The following is a 16809-nucleotide window of genomic DNA, read 5'->3' on the forward strand; positions in this document are numbered from 1 at the left end:
TATTCCGATACAAAATCAAGAAAAAAAAACAATGTGCGTCACAGAACGTGTAATAGAAGTGAAAACTTTCAGTGAAGTTATCGTCTCTCAATGTTTTCATCGGACCTTTTTTGCATGATGACATAAAATCAGCTACACTACTACTTATTTGTTCTAATTATCGGCGTGCATATGCACACGCCTCGGTGCAACCCACATCGCTAGGGCTCTCGACTCACTGTGTTCAGGTATAACGGAGTGGAAACACAAAGATGTCCATAACGAGGAGACCAAGGATAAGAAATCCATTCGTGACGATTTTGGGCATGAGAGAGATACGTGAGAAGTGGAAACCATTAATGCGAAAAGTGAACGAGAAGAAAACACTAGTGTGAGAAGCAAAATCGAGCCCATTTGCGCATGCGCAGCATTTTAATTGGATCACCTTCTCATGCATGCGTTACATAATAGTACTTTCTGTTCATGTTTTTCTTTTGGGCTTTGCGCAACTTTGCTGAGAAAATTTTGCCGCAAAACGGTGAAAAGCATCGTTTTCTCTTACTTGAGGAATGTGCACACCTTGTTTGTCTTAAACATTTCTGCCAACAGAAATGAAACGTTAAATATAAAACACTACGAAGTCCCTCTAATGCTGTCTAATAAGTGAAACTGAATACATCTTGAAGATACCTTTGGTCGCGTCTTCTCAAGCCTGAATTTTGAACTCCAGGGCTCGGTGGTTTGAAAGACTACAATCTTCAGTTCGTGAAAAGTCATATCTAACTTGAACTTTTTGACACACGTACGGGTATTCTGTCTTCACACCATACTACTTGAACTCTGGGGAATTGCTGTAGAGCTTTGCCACGGCAAAGACAAACTGGTTCCACACTGATATTGGTGTTTTATAAATAATATCTAGATGTTTATTGTTTTTGCAGTCATTCGAAAAATAAATCAAGTTGGAAACTTTTTTTCGAACAAAATGTCGTCCTAACTTGTATAAATAAGTGACTGTTCGTAATTGATGTTCAAGTAAGCCTGTTGGTAATCCTATGGCAAGCTGTAAAAAATCGTCTGCAAACTATGATGCACAAGTAAATGATGTAATCTCGATATTTCTGTTTCAGGTAAGACTGAGATCCAACGACTGACTGTAAATGGGAATAAAATCCGGTGACTATTGTGTGCAATAACTGCAACAATCATTGGGTGAGTCGAGTCAAGGAAAAATTAACCAGGTACTTTCTACAGATCTCAAATAAATCTGTACGATTTTTATTGATACTCTCAATTTTCGTAGTTGCTATTCGTTATCTCGAATACCTTCTTTTATTCAATTCAATTACACTTGGACAATTTATGTACGGGTACAATGCTGGAAATAGGTAGATGCTAACTCGAAGCTTACACATACATTTGTTTAACCCTTAAACGGTAACGTTGGGTCACTCGTGCCTCGGCAAAAGTAACTCTCATTGGTAACTCGAGGAGGGGGGAAGGGAGTCCGGCCGAACTGTGCTGGAAAAAATTGTATTGTAGTAGGCTACTATATCCCCAAGCGCCGACGCCGCAGCCCTTTAGCAGCCGTCGTGAGGATCAGACATATTTTCGAAAAGGCACGAGTGACCCGATGTTACCGTACATGAGTGCGAAAAGTGTAAGGTAAGAAATTTGGTTTTTCCGAATTTTTGCTATTTTTTTATCAGAAAAATGTGTCCTTACAAAAGGATTTATAAAATAAAACGAAAATTGAGCATACAAATGTAATTCTTGAACGTAAACACGTGTATACGAAAATTGAGTGTTCTAATCTAACTCTTGAATGTAAACACGTGTTGAAACCGATTTTTCATGCTCAAAACTTAAGCATTCTATTCATTCGTACGGCCATTCAAGTTTTTTTTTTATTGAAGTACAACTCTTAAACTTTCATTTCCCGCTTGGATCATCAAAAAATATTAATTTTATCAAAAATTATGGCTATTTGAAAAAAAAAAGCATTTGACAAATTTTAATTTGATTATTGAATTATACTAAATTAAAGAGAAAAAAAATCGGCAATATGGTGAATTATTTTTATTCTAGGATAGTTAATATGTCACCATGAATTTTTTCAGATTTTTTAAAGCATTTTAAAGCACTTTTTTAAGCATCGGACACGAGTGACCCGACCTTACCGTTTAAGGGTAGTCAAAATGACGTTACCCTCGAAGGGTTAATGCAAATAATTGTGCCCCCATTTTGCCGATCTCACACTACTCAGATTTTTAATGTATTAAATACATCTTATGGAATAAGAACGATACAAAACATTTTAAATTGAGCATGATATTCTCGAAAAAAGTATTAGTTCTGACTGGGGCAGTATTTGACATATTTGAAATTGTACCAGTCAAATCTTTCCAGAAGCCCATTCTGTCTGACAAGAAAGAGTAAAGAACCTTGTTTGTTACTTCTGAATGATCCCCTATCATGACATAGTTATCCTCCACTGAGTATGGTTTCCAAATTTTGATACCACTCCGATTCGCCTCGGTAGGCGTTCTGCAATAATAAAGTTTTTTTCTTAATTCCTACTAGTAAAGCTGTACTCATACTGTTCAGAATTTAAATTCACCCATTGATAGCGAATGACGTCCAAAGTTGCACCATGTTTTCAACCATTTCATAATCGGTCTCACTCATTTCCTCACCAAGGTTTCCGAAAGTAGAATTGGGGTACGGAAAGAGATAAAGAAGTTCGTCGGCGTGAGCTATGCCGTAGTTGTCCGTTGATCCGCCACTGTATTTGTAAGTATAACTATAACTGCCCCGGTACCCAAATCTGTAAAAATATTCGGGACTATCCACCAAAAGCATGCGCTTTTGAAGCGCATTGTAAATTGGAAATATGAAGAAAGAGTCACCGATGAGATCTGTGAGATTGGAGAGAAGCTGAAAAAAGAAGATTGACTGTGGATTTGACACAGAATACTTTAGTAACTTATTTACTACTTACTCTACTTCTCTCTGCAGTCATATTATTAAAATAATACGCTTTCAACGCGGTTGTCAAGGCATTTTCGTCGTCGACTACGTTATGATATTGCAACACATAAGGTAAGACGTCGTCAAATTTGCTTAATAACTCTTCGAACTTATCCGGATTCACATAAAACTCTGAACGAAAAGGAAAAACACATTAGACAATCGACAATTTATCCGATTGATTTGTTTTCAGATCATATTGTACAAGAACAACTTGTTGATATCATCCTCCCTAATCAACCAATGTTTACTCACTCAAGCTCAAAATTAATCCTTCATCATGAACAACGCCAGTCATCCAGGGTAGGTCACGAATTTTTCCAGCAGCGTACAGGTTCACGGGATTTTCGGTTAGAAAAGCTCCGTCTACATCCGGTTCATCCGTCGGTCCCCATATAATGTCGGGAAAGTTTTCCCAAACGTAGAAAGAAGACTTGGTGCCTATAATTTCTTTTGCGTCACGGTTTCTCAGACAGTCGACAAGACCAGTTGTAGAGTCTGTTGGACAATCGAGCAGCTCGGCCAACTCAGTAGCACGTCGAACATACGTTGTTTTCGGTCGGAAACATCTAATTGACAATGCCGACCCGCTCTCCGTTATGTATCTGTGAAAAAGTCCTGCCCACAGATTAAATTATAATATTGTATTGTTGCTACCGTTACTTAGCGTTCTAGAGAAACACAACAATCTTTACACTCTTCCAATGACCCACTGGGAGTTCTCTTTTCACAATTAAAGTTATAACCGTCGATCATGGTGTTAAAAAGTTATACAATAATCATACCCTCCGTCAATCTCGATAGGGCCAAGAGCTCCACCGAACCGCCACCGGTACTTTCGCCAAAAATAGTAACTTGATCAGCATTCCCACCAAAATACCCGATATTTCTCTGAACCCATTTTAGGGCCAGGACCATGTCTTTCAATCCATAATTTCCAGGGGCAACTTCATCCCCGGTACTCAAGAATCCCAAAACTCCAAGTCGGTAATTAAAAACGACGAGTACCACGTCTTTGTCGAGGAGGTATTTAGGGCTGAATGAAGACAATCCACCGTTACCCCGTTCAAATCCTCCACCGTGTATGTAGACCATTACCGGTAACGGAACAGTGGAAGTTTCATCCGAAATCTACGTAACAAGAAATGATCAGTCGACCAAATCCGAAGCATTGCATTAGTTCACTCCTTACAAGTTCTTATTCGATTCTTTCCCGTACTTTGTCTATGCTCGATCAAATTGCAGATAAGTAATTCACATTTGACGTATGGATATTAAATATCACCTGTGGCGTGTAAACATTAAGGTACAGGCAGTCCTCATCACCTATAAAATGATCTCCTGATAGCTGGGGACACATATTTCCGTCGGTACTTGCATCTAAAGTTCCATTCCAAGCGTTTGCTGCCACGGGGCTGCGGAACCTGTAAAATAATGATAAGGTCATGTTCATCATTCGTCTAGTGATTGCTTTCAAAGCCATTACGACCTGACTAAAACGGTAATCACATGAATTTCTGACTGAAGAGGTCGCGCGATTAGATTGCAAACACTTGCATATCACAATTCCAAACAACTTAGTCTTATCTCAACCTGCACAACGATAATTCTCTGATAAGTTTAAGTGATTATGATATCAATGATTAATTTTTCATACTAAACCTGAGATTTCCAATCGGTGGTCGGGAATAGGGAATGCCCAGGAATCCATAAATTGTCCTGTTACGGTAAGTAACCAAGTTCACGCCTTGAATTTCTCCTTGCGGTATTGTCAATATTGGAAGAGAAACGTTTGCATCCGTGGAACCAGTGTCATTCTCAAACTGACCTGTGCTCGGCGTGAACAAGATGCTCAGCAGTGAGAATATGGAAAAATCACTTCTAAATTTTATCCGCATCGTTGTTTGCAACACTCAACACGCTGGTAACTCTTTGTAACATTAAGCGTTAGAATCTCCTCTCCAAGTCTTATTCAGCCTTATAAACATTCTATTTTTGTACCACCAGATAAACATGGTCAACTCGAGATATTTTTAATCGTCAACGAAGTTAAACGCATTCCATCTCTAATCGCTTAATGCGCATCTCTACAGACACAAATTCACTATGACAAATTGAACTTGGACGCTCAACGTAGTCCGACGTCATAGTAGTATGTGAACAACTTCTTAGTCTATCTCTGAAGTACTTGAACACCCTTTTTGATTCTTCCAACATCTCTGATCAGTATCCTGATATTCTGATATTATAATACAACTGTTCGAAGTCAAGTTTTCGTAAAGAATAATTTTTAATTCCAGTTACCTATACAATTCAGCTTCAAACAATCTTTAATTAATTATCTAATCTTACTGCTCATAATCGAACACATTTTCAGCTGATGAAGTATTCAACTTTGTTTGATTGAAAGATATATTTGATTACTAGCTAACAAAAACTTAATCACACCACGTTATCACAATCATATGACCATCGCTATGATGATATGTTTTCATTATATCATACCAGGACTTCATATTCTTGCAATGCTAATTAATTTGAATGTTATTACAACGATGCGCTATCAGGATTCACAGGCTTCTAGTTTTTCGAGTCCTATAAAAATGTAGCAAACGATAACTTACGGAAAACAAAGACATGCCAACTCTCTCTGTCTTCCTGGTGCTTAATATATGTATTTCACACTCTGTACAACGATGTTAGGAAATTACATTTCTATCAAATTTATCAAATGCGGCCTCGACGACGTGCCTTCGACATTTCTATCGCTCTAATTGTAAGGAGGTGACCCCAATTTCATCGAAACAATCGTACTATCTATTACCATATTGTTTGACTAGTTAGCGTTTCTGCTCTCATGTGGAAAGATTCGTTTATCAATAGAGAGAAAGTTATCAGGGATATTATAGCGATGTCAATTTATTTATGTATTAACTTGTCAATCCCGTTTCATCAATGAGTAAAGATAATTCATTCCATCGTGAGGACCCAATTATCAGAATCTTATTTCTTACAATTAGCCCAATCGGGAAGTACCGAAAAAATTGCTGTAATTGTATTAATTCTGAACAGCAATTTACCTCCAAGAATCGTGGGTAGATGGGGTGGGGGGGGGGGGGGGGGGGGGGAGGGTAGGGTCATTGGCAGTCTAAATCCAGATTTTCAAGAGCCCACCCTTCGTTCCTCGGTCGTCATATTGAATTTAAGTGTGAATTCTTTATTTATTAAATAACTCGCTTAGTTTCCCGTTAACACTGAAGATGGTAATGACCAAACTGGAAGCAAATTTTATTCACTACAACTTCGGTTTGTACCATTTTTCTCTAGGGTCGTTACTTTTCGATTTAGACCCGAACGGGGAGGGGGTTAAATTTAATTATGGCATTATCTCGATTGTTGTTGACTTTTACATATAAACTCAACAACAAACGGGATAACGCAATTATGAGATTTCAGCCCCCCCCTCCCCCTTCGGGTCTAAATCGAAAAATATTCGTAGCAGGAAAAAAAGATCAAAACCAAAGTTGCAGAGAATAACATTTTCTCTAAGTTTGGCTATCATCGATTGCAGTTTTAAATTGAAAATAAGCGGGTTATTTAATAAATAGGGAATTCATCCTTAAATTCAATACGGCCACTGAGAAACGAAGGGTGGATTCCCGAAAATGAGAACAAAAATTGCTGTTCGGAATTAATGAAATTTCTAATGTACATCACAACTGGGCAATCTTCAGACTTTTATAGTTGATTTATAAAGTTGTTATATTTTGACAACTCTACAGCAGAAAAAATATCGAAAACTCTTGACTTGGTTGTGTTGGTCGTAATTTTTTACCAACATCAAGTGGAAAAAAGTTTCCTGTGTAAACGGTATACCAAAAACTAAAATTATACACAGATGCCGTTGATCGATTAAGAAGGTGTACAGCATTGCCTTAAGACGGTATCTCGGACTGTACGCTGTTCTACCGAAGAAGTCTGATCAGTCATCGCTAAACAAAGTTTCAGTGTCTCCGATAATAGGAATATGAATTCGGAATGAGATCGATTCTCGTTTTTCTATTCTACCATTTATAACGTGCATATGTGATATTGTAAACCAGTCATATAATAATATTTCAAATAATTTTTACTAATATCATTAACCACGACGATAATTCGGCGTTCATCATTCGAGCAAAATTGTCGGTAATTCCGGTCGGTCAAGAAGAGAGTAGCATAATCTTAAAACATATCTCTAAATAACGTCGCATCACCTCACCGTTTCACAATAACCCACAACACCCGCAACCAGCCAAATTGCACTAATGAGCAATTTGAACAGCCGTCAGATCTTGGCGATAACTTCATCTGCCACTTATCGTAGAAGATATAACGTGGAAGTTTGAGCGAGTAATATCGATATACATCTGGATATGACCTTGGTGCTATTATTAGCTCCACTGTTTTCTTTGCCGGCGGCTTGTATACTTTCATACAATTTGATGATGAACTTTCAACCGAAAAAGGAAATACTTTAATTCTCTGAAGGGATCCATGTTTTAAAACACTTTTATAACCGCTAGCGCAGAATCGACGTCATGCGTTATTCGACTTGACACAAAATACTTCCGAGCATCTCGTTCCGCCTTTCTCCCCACTCATTGTCAGTTCCACATTAATGAACCTTCACTATGCTGTTACGACGTGATACGCACATTGTACTCAATAACTCGCGTACGCAATGTGTGAGGATTTCTGATATATTACAGGCCGCATTGTATATCACGTTTACTTATTACAATCACGCATCAGAATGTATAAATACAATATTAAGTTGTCTGTTTTCAATGTTTTGACTATCATTTTTTTCTGCTACTTTATCCCAAGACTTCGAAAAATAAGGCAATGGAATTGAGAATTGAAAAATCACACTTATATCCCTTATGTGCACAATCAACTTTTAGCAGGTTGATGCACAACCAGAGTACCCGGGTATCCACCACTAGTTTTTCTTCATTCCTGAGTATGCATATGAACGGAATCGTTTGAAATAAATTTATTATATTAAATACGCATCTATAGAAACTATCTGAGCCATTTTCGAGTCCCCCAGCATGCTATAGCTTCGGTAAAAAAAAGTTAGAAGTAGGGTCGCTGAGTGCTGCTCAGGTAGCGCGCGGTTATTTTTGCCCTTCGGCAACCGGCAGATGTTCAAAAGTGTAGTAGTGGGGATAGTGGTGTGGTGTGACTTTCTCCCTAGCATTGTTTATTTATTAACCCCTGTTACCGCAATGAAATATTTATCGATGATATTAATTAATTCCTGAGCCTAAACATCATTTTTCATCTAGTGGATACCCTGGTACCCGGTTGTGGCATTTATACACATGTACTTTAACGTCATTTTTTTTGGTTTAAAAAATTTGAAACAAATTTCCAATACGTTTTTAGCTTCGAAAAGAGTTAAATAATGGGGATTCGGAGACTCAGGTCGGAATTTTAATTTTTACTCAAGTTATGAGAAAAAATGTGACAAGGTGGATACCCGGGTACCCGGTTGTGCACATAAGGGTTAAAATTATCCATTATTTAAGTGACGCAACTGAGATTCAGATAATAATAAATTATCAATTAGTTGAATTGACATTATCGAACCTTGTCATCGATTAAAATCGACAAAAAACACATTTTCCAAGAATGCAACTTCCAATATCCCCCTCTATTTTCTTCGTTATACCGGGATAATCTTCAAATTCATATTTTGCAATATACGAATATAAAAATCTAATGAATACTGAATTAGTCCAGTCGAGATAGACATTCAAATGGAAATAATTAGGGGGATCGATTCTTTTTTTTAAACTTTGAGGGGGTGGCTGGAAGTCTAAATCTCGATTTTCGGGAAAATCCCGCCATTGCGTTCGCCGCCATCTTGATTTGAAATTCGATTTTTTCGTTTTTCTGAAATAACTCGTTAATTTACAACCTTAGAGCAAAAATGGTGGAATCCAAAGTTGTTGGAAATTTAATTTCCCACAAGTTTGGTTATCATCATTTTTACGCTAGGATCAATATTTGCAGAGTTATACTATCAAGTTTATCAAAAAAATCCTAATGGGTGGAATTTTATTTCCTTCAACTTTGTTTCTCGCACTTTTTTTACTCCACGATCAATATTTTCAGATTTATATATATATGTATATATATTGTAACGTATATTGGAAAACCCCTGAACTGATACATCCGAAAAATTATGTATATATTGTAACGTTCTTTGACGTTACGGAAAATAAAATATGGATCCGCGAGTTTAATTATCAAGTCAAAAATCAAGAGCGTGAATAAAATGTTGTGAAAATGCTTTAATTGCGTAATATGTGTTTCTCGTTTAAAGTCTGAAACAAGACTGTTTTTACAATAATGTTGGTTGACGCAGCAATCTTATTCTTTTGAAAGACATAAGAGGTTTATAAACGTCTTTTATCTATGATGACTACTAGATCATTAAAGAGGGGGCAAAACGGGTGATTTCACCCTTTGTAACAATATATATTATAACTCTGCAAATATTGATCCTAGCGTTAAAATGATAATGACCAAACTTGTGGGAAATTTCCAACAACTTTGGATTCTACCATCTTTGCTCTAAAGTTGTAAATTAACGAGTTATTTCAGAAAAACGAAAAAATTGAACTTTAAATCAAGATGACGGCGAACGCAATGGCGGGATTTTCCCGAAAATCGAGATTTATACTTCCAACTAACCCCCTAAAGTTTAAGAAAAAAAAATCGCTCCCCCTAATTATTTCCATTCAAGGCTATTTTTATGTCTATCTCGACTGGACTAAATGTACGACTATCCACGTAAACAATTATCAAAAACTATTGATGTTCAACCCACTACAGATTCAAAACTACAAGATGCTCCAGTCTTCCTTGATCATGTGTGCAGCTTTTTCAGCGATCATAATGACAGGTGCGTTAATATTACCGGACGGGAGATTTGGCATAATCGAAGCATCGACAACGCGGAGTCGCTTGACACCGTGAACTTCGAGTCTACCGTTCACCACGGCCATAGCATCGCTAGCGGGTCCCATTTTACAGGTGCAACCTGGGTGGTAGATCGTCAACGAGTAGAACCTAGCGTGGCACCGAAAATACTCTTCCGAAGGCAGGCTAAAATGACTACACTCGGGTATCCGGTTCGGGTTGAGACGCGTGTTTAACAACTTCATCGTCGGAGTCTGACTTAAGTTGTATGCGATTAACGCCCCTTGTACCTGAAACAGTCAACTGTTGACCGAAACGCGTTCGACCATGGTGACTAGTGAAGTACAAAACAAATGACTGGCTCACCAAAACGTCAAGGTCGTGCGGGTCGCCGAAGTAGTTCGGCACTATAATCGGCGGACTGTCGGGATCAGCGTCCCTCAACGTAATGTACCCTCTGCTCCTCGGGCGCAACAGTGTCGGGGGCATTTCAAAAGCAGCGTGATCGAGTATATTGCTGAATAAACTATCGAAGAACTCATCTCTGAGATTGTTATTCCGCTTAGCAATGATACTCGACGCTCGTTCGTTGTGGCTCGATGTCGCGAAGTGATACTGGATGTCCGGCCAGTCCAAATCACCGTCGCTAAACCTGTGCAACGGAATTTAAAGGCACGTATCGAGTTGGCCCTCCAAGAAAAACTCTGATTTGCCGTCAATTTCGATCGTCCAGCTTCAGAGTTACCCCAAATCGAGTGCAAATCCTAATTTAAACTTGAGATGGGAATTTACCTCCAAAGTTAACAGTTAAAGATGAATGAGCCATACTATCTGAATCATAAGTTCAGCAAAAAGAACTCAACCATTCCAAAAATCTTTAGTAGTGTTATTTGTCAATGATGGTAAACACGGGTGAAATAATATGCCTCCTATAAAATAGAAATGAACCTGAACAAATTCAAAGAACATAAGCTAAAATGTAAAATATTAGTGACAAGGCTTTATAATTGGAACGTTTGAAATTATTGAACTGATGTTTCTGATTAGGTTTTAATATTTTTGGGTTCATTTTCGTCGCTGGCTGAATCACAACTAATTATCTGAGAAACATTCAAGACATACTTTATTATTATAGTATAGTTACCGAGATAACTATTTCAAAAACGTGTTCCCAAGTGAACTCTGAAGATCTCTAAGGTGAAGAAAATAGGCCCAAAAAACATTAGAGCCGGATAAAAAACAGTAAAGTTTCATCACTGTAATATCATAATCATCAAACCTCTTCTGAGATTGTCAATATCTAGAATCTGCTAAAATTTATTCACATTCCATAGTAGGGATGGTTGTAAATTCGTACTCACCATCATTGGTACAAATAACACTACTGGATATTTTTTTAATGTTTTTCCTTCTTTCCCCAAGTTTTGATTCAGGCAATGCGATCGGTCCATCGTTATACCCAATGTGTTCAGTATTTATATTCAAAGTTAATGATTTTGTACCCTTTAAAACAGTTGAGTGCAATTATTGACTTGCGGGTTACCATCAAAATCAATGCAGTTAGAGTTCCTAAGGTGAGCTTAATGAAAGAATCGACAGAAAATGATCATCTTGCAAATTCGTAATTGCTTCGATTGGCTCGATGCTACAGAATATACACGTATTGTGCTTTTTCACGTTTCACCGAATTTCACATGATCCTAAAGTTGCAAAATAACAATTTTTCCAATAACAGCATCATTTATACATTGACGTTGCTATCTTCACTCATATCAAAGATGAGAGTCTACCATAAAAAACGGTCAGGTGTAACCATCAAATTCAAGGCTTACCCTCAAACTTGAAGGTAAATCCGGGAATTTCGTAATTATATCACGAATCTCAACCCCAAAAGTTCGTATTTTTTTTCTGGGGAGGGGGAGGGGGGGAGGCAACACTTACTTGGTATTGACAAACCCCAACACTTCATTAGTCGAAAGGTCGTACATCGGACCAGTAGCGTTCTTCAAGAAATCCGCCAACGCGGACAACGTCAGCGTATTACTGCCACCAAAATCATTACTGGAAGTTCCATTAGGCAGATCTATCAAGTATGTGAGTCCACCAAGCGTGATATGGTCCTGAAGGTTTTTGCCGACTCCAGGACTTTCATGAACGAGCTCAATTCCTAGCTCGTCAAGGTGTTCACTCGGCCCGACGCCCGAGAGTATCAGAATCTGCGGGGACTGAATCGCGCCGGCCGAGATAATGACCTCCTTCCTAGCGTGGACAGTGTACATCTCTCCACCTCTTCGAAACTGGACAGCATAGGCGATCTTCGTCGTAGTGTTGATGAGGATCTTCTCAACGGTGCATTCCGTGCCGATGTGGAGATTCTGCCGCTGGCTCGCCGAGCGAAGGTAGGCCTTGGCAGTGCTACACCTCAGCCCGTCCCTTAATGTGCCGGGAGCCAAGGTGAAGCCTGTCTGAGTGGCGCCGTTGACGTCCACCGCGTTGAATCCCAGCTCCCTACCAGCCTGCAGAAAGAATTCACTCAAGGGTTTGTGGTGTCTGAATTCCTCGACGGTAAGGTAGCCATCCCTTCCGTGGTATGGCGAATCTTCGAGTTCGGGGATCGAGATGTTCTCCGCTTTCTTGAAGTATGGCAGGACGTCGTCATATCCCCATCCTGGATTTCCCGCATCCCTCCACTCATCATAGTCTCGTCCATTTCCCCGGGTATAGATCATGGCATTGAGCACGCTGCTTCCGCCGAGCACTTTACCCCTTGGCCAGCTGCAGCGATGGCCTTTCATGCCCTGGCAGTAGCGCGTCGATTGCTCGGTTTTGAAGGACCAATCCAAGTCCGTTAGCTGGAGCACCGGCATCAGCACTGGAACATCCGAAGTCGGTGGTTCGTCTCTTCCCGCCTCCAGCGCCAACACCGTCGAACTTCCATCCTCTGACAATCTGTTCGCTATGACGGATCCCGCGGAACCGCAGCCGATCACAACGTAGTCGTAACTGGGGCTCATGTCCTCCGGGACAACCGGCGTCACTCGATTTTGCTGGTCTACTAAGTCAGGCCGCAGGAGAATTATTAGTACTTCTAATATTCCTATGAATGCCAGGTTAAACCCCGACTGCAGAAGTGCCGCCAAGGCACTTAACGCTTCCATATTCATCTGCCTACGAACTATTCCAAACTAATTAACCTCACAACGTAACAGAATAGCTCAATATATAACACCAAGTACTTGGTTCTACTGCCCTAGCTTTTGTTCGTCGACTCCATAAATTACAGGTTAGTATTGGGTAATCAGCAATACAGTGTCCATAATTAGTATAATTCAGAACTTGAAACAGACCGATAAACTCGTAGGTTGAAGCATGCATTATTCTTTAGATAAACTAGACGTCTTATAGCACCATTACTCTTCGCTATGATAATAATATTCAAATATTTTATGTGAAAACATACTTCGAGCCTCGATCAATCGGCAAATTTCTCACCACCTCATGGGTAGATAATTCTCCAGTTTGGATAGATAGGGGTCTTATAATAAAACTGATCAAATTAGTTGAATACTGCCACGTCATACGGGCAAACATGTATAATTTTATATTATAAATAAATTTACATAATACGTTATATAAGAGTAAATATTTACAGAACTTAAATATGTCGGAATTTGTTGCGTCTTACGCAATAACGGAGTCACGTGGCGTTTACCAAAAGTAAAGAAATGCTTCATCGAGTTACGTGAAGATTTCGTTATATGTACTTTGTTTGAATATTAAACTTTATTTATGTTTTGTCAATACGGATTTCGGCACAGTTAGTTGCATCATTATTAGTCACGTATTTTGTCGCGAGAAATATTTTTGTGAAATTTTGCCAATTTTTATGAATATTGGAATCGCCTTCATCTTTGTCAGGTATAATTTCGATCTCAAAACCACTCTGCTCCTCAGACTGGTCGTCGATAATATGGCGTTTTAGCTTAACAGCTTCCAACTGATTGTGCACCATCTCCACCTCCTTCTCCCATTCCTCCTTTTCGCGATCGTCGTCCAGATAGTCGGAGTCGTCTACTAGATCAATTCGCAAGTTCCCACGGCCAACACTGCTGCTAAACCTGTCGATTTGATTATCTCTAAAGGCCATCATCATCTGCTCCTTCTGCTGACCCTGCTTGACTTGTCTATTTCTCAACGCGTGCACGCCCAGAATCCTCAGTTGCTTCTTATCGTCCACTGAATGCTCCGTTAATGGTTTATCGCAGATATCTTCCCAGTCCTCCTTTATCAGATCAGCCGCTTTCTCGGCTATCATGATCGTCGGCGCGTTGGTATTGCCCGTCACGATATTTGGCATCACAGAAGCGTCTACTATCCTCAGTGCGTGTACACCATAAACCCTGAGCCGCGGATCCACTACAGCCATGCGGTCATCGGTTGGGCCCATTTTACAAGTGCTGGTGGGATGATAAATCGTCATCGTGTAATGCTGTGCATGGCAGCGCCAGTAATCATCGGAAGGAAATGCAAAGTGCGCACATTCCGGTATTTTATTTGAATTTGGACGAGCGCCAAATCTCTTCATAGTCGGAGTTTGACTAAGGTTGTAGATAATTTTCGCCCCTTCGACCTGCATAACAAAAACGTTGTCGAAATCGGGTCTACTAATTAATTCGATCAACATTTTTGCGGTTGAGAAGCTTTACTAACCAGGATATCCAAATCATGCGGATCGCTGAAATAGTTCGGAACTATGATCGGATGATGCCGTGGATTTGCGTCCTTCAACTTGATGTAACCTCTGCTCTTCGGGCGCAATAACAACGGTACGACGTTGTAGGTATCTTCATAAAGGATGCCCTCGAACATATTCGCGAAAAAATCGTCCTTGAGTCCACATACACGTTTTCCAAACAGCCCACCGTCCGAATTGTCTGCCACCGAAGCGAGGAAAAGCTGAACATCGGGATAATCCATCGTCTCATTGGCATAGCTGTAAGAGAATAGAATGAATGATTTTTAACCATCTTGAATACTTATCTTGAAGATATTTACATCGTGTTTACGAAGCCCATGGCTTCGCATTCTGGAACATTGTAAAGAGCTCCTCTCTCCTCAGCCAAGAATTGCTTGATCGTCGAGAGGGTAAGAAACCTGGGCAATACAAAGCAGATTCCGGTTTTCTCTGGGCAGTCAGAAGGTGAATCGATCAAGTAAGTAAGTCCACCGATGGCTACGTGGTCCTGAAGATTCTTGCCAACGCCAGGGCTGTCATAAATGACTGGAACCCCGACCTCCTCGAGGTGCTCCTTGGGTCCGATTCCCGAGAGCATGAGCACGTGCGGTGACTGTACGGATCCGGCAGAAAGTATGATCTCGTTCCTGGCGTAAACGATGTAGTTTCGACTGCCTCTTCGAAACTTGACACCATAAGCGGTCTTCGTGGTCTCGTGAATGAGGATTTTTTCCACCGTGGAATGAGCGCTGACGTGGAGATTTTTCCGCCGCGATGCGGAACGGAGAAAGGCCTTCGCCGTGCTGCATCGCAATCCATCTCTCAGGGTTCCATGAGAGTAGGAGAAGCCGGTCTGCGTCGCGCCGTTGATGTCGATTTCCTCGTAGCCGATTTCACGACCGGCGGCGAGGAATTGCTTAGCGATCGGCGTGTTGTTCCGAAACCGTTCGATGGTCAAATACCCGCCAGTGCCGTGGAACGGTGACTTGGCGAGTCCGGGGATCATCACGTTCTCGGATTTCTTGAAGTAAGGCAGAACCTCGTCATAACTCCACCCCGTGTTCCCCATGTCCCTCCACTGGTCGTAGTCTCGTCGATTTCCGCGGACGTACAGCATAGCGTTGAGCACGCTGCTACCACCGAGCACCTTGCCTCTGGGCCAGTTACACTGATTGTTTATCATCCCCTGGCAGTACTTCGTCGAGGACTCCGTTTTGAACTGCCAGTCCATCGCGGTCAGCTGGAGGGTCGGGAAGACCAATGGCACATCGGACAGGACCGTCTCGTCACCTCCCGCCTCAAGCAGCAAAACGGTCCAATTCTGGTTCTCCGACAATCTGTTGGCCACGACGCAGCCTGCCGAGCCCCCACCAATCACGATGAAATCGTAGCTCTCGTACATCTTTCTCGTCGATATGATCTGCACGCGGTTGTCCCGGTCGATTATGTCCTGTCGCATCAGCACTATCAGAAACCTGAGGAACACCAGGAAACTCAGCTCCGGACCGTATGACAGAGCTATTCGCGCCGCCGAATACGCGCCCATGACTGTCATCTTGAATGTATCTTATTTTCGCTTCACTTTGTGGATGTGATAATTCACTCGACAGATACGTCAATTTCACTGTCTCAAATCCTCTGTTCGTAGCACGCCTGAGTAACATAAAATCATTATTCTCGAAGAAATAATTGTTTAGTCGACTTAATCCATTAACGTGCAACCGCTATGGTGCAATTTCACTCAATCACCCGGGAAACCGCGTGGTCGACTGACACTTCATAAACACCGCCTTAGGCACTACCAACGAGTTTTGCTGTGTCAGCAGATTCAACGTTTACCTTTCGTGACCAGGCACATACAGTATTTACTTTTAAGAGGCCAGTGGGTTCTGCGCTATATTACAGATATGAATTTGAAGCAAATTACGTACCGCGAGGTGTTTTTTCATACTTGTAACGAAAACTTTATGTTTGTAATCGGAAGTTTTTTAAACAAGTTTTGACATGCTTTTAGCTCATCGTGACCGAGAATACTCACAATGAACGTCTATGTGGCAAGTATAAGACATTTCTGGATTCCAGATAATAAA

General features: G+C 40.5%; 4 protein-coding genes across 6 annotated transcripts in view; 1 reads left to right on the forward strand and 3 right to left on the reverse strand.

Annotated features, from left to right (window-relative positions):
* Flo2 (flotillin-2) overlaps positions 1–16809 on the forward strand; it is a 98779-nt gene that overhangs the window by 43127 nt on the left and 38843 nt on the right. The window lies entirely within an intron of this gene.
* Positions 1274–6979, reverse strand: LOC124212725 (esterase E4-like). 3 transcript variants are annotated; one of them, XM_046613089.2, is made up of 8 exons: positions 4672–6979; positions 4295–4433; positions 3795–4140; positions 3265–3627; positions 2981–3141; positions 2600–2916; positions 2372–2526; positions 1274–1495 (listed from the first exon to the last, which is right to left on the reverse strand). In XM_046613089.2, exons 1-8 carry the CDS (start codon positions 4905–4907, stop codon positions 1455–1457), a joined length of 1758 nt encoding a protein of 585 aa, XP_046469045.1. In that variant the 5' UTR covers positions 4908–6979; the 3' UTR covers positions 1274–1454. The 3 variants fall into 3 exon arrangements, with proteins under 3 accessions (XP_046469045.1, XP_046469044.1, XP_046469043.1); XM_046613088.2 differs by having other exon boundaries at positions 1274–1500; XM_046613087.2 differs by having other exon boundaries at positions 1274–2526.
* LOC124212718 (glucose dehydrogenase [FAD, quinone]-like) lies at positions 7121–13199 on the reverse strand. The gene is made up of 3 exons (XM_046613073.2): positions 11926–13199; positions 10351–10636; positions 7121–10274 (listed from the first exon to the last, which is right to left on the reverse strand). The coding sequence occupies exons 1-3, from the start codon at positions 13146–13148 to the stop codon at positions 9906–9908; spliced, it is 1878 nt and encodes a 625-aa protein (XP_046469029.1). The 5' UTR covers positions 13149–13199; the 3' UTR covers positions 7121–9905.
* LOC124212711 (glucose dehydrogenase [FAD, quinone]) lies at positions 13550–16544 on the reverse strand. Its single transcript, XM_046613062.2, has 3 exons — positions 15040–16544; positions 14695–14977; positions 13550–14614 (listed from the first exon to the last, which is right to left on the reverse strand). Exons 1-3 carry the CDS (start codon positions 16272–16274, stop codon positions 13772–13774), a joined length of 2361 nt encoding a protein of 786 aa, XP_046469018.1. The 5' UTR covers positions 16275–16544; the 3' UTR covers positions 13550–13771.

The sequence above is a fragment of the Neodiprion pinetum genome, chromosome 2, assembly GCF_021155775.2.
Source record: "Neodiprion pinetum isolate iyNeoPine1 chromosome 2, iyNeoPine1.2, whole genome shotgun sequence".
Taxonomy (NCBI): Eukaryota; Metazoa; Arthropoda; class Insecta; order Hymenoptera; family Diprionidae; genus Neodiprion; species Neodiprion pinetum.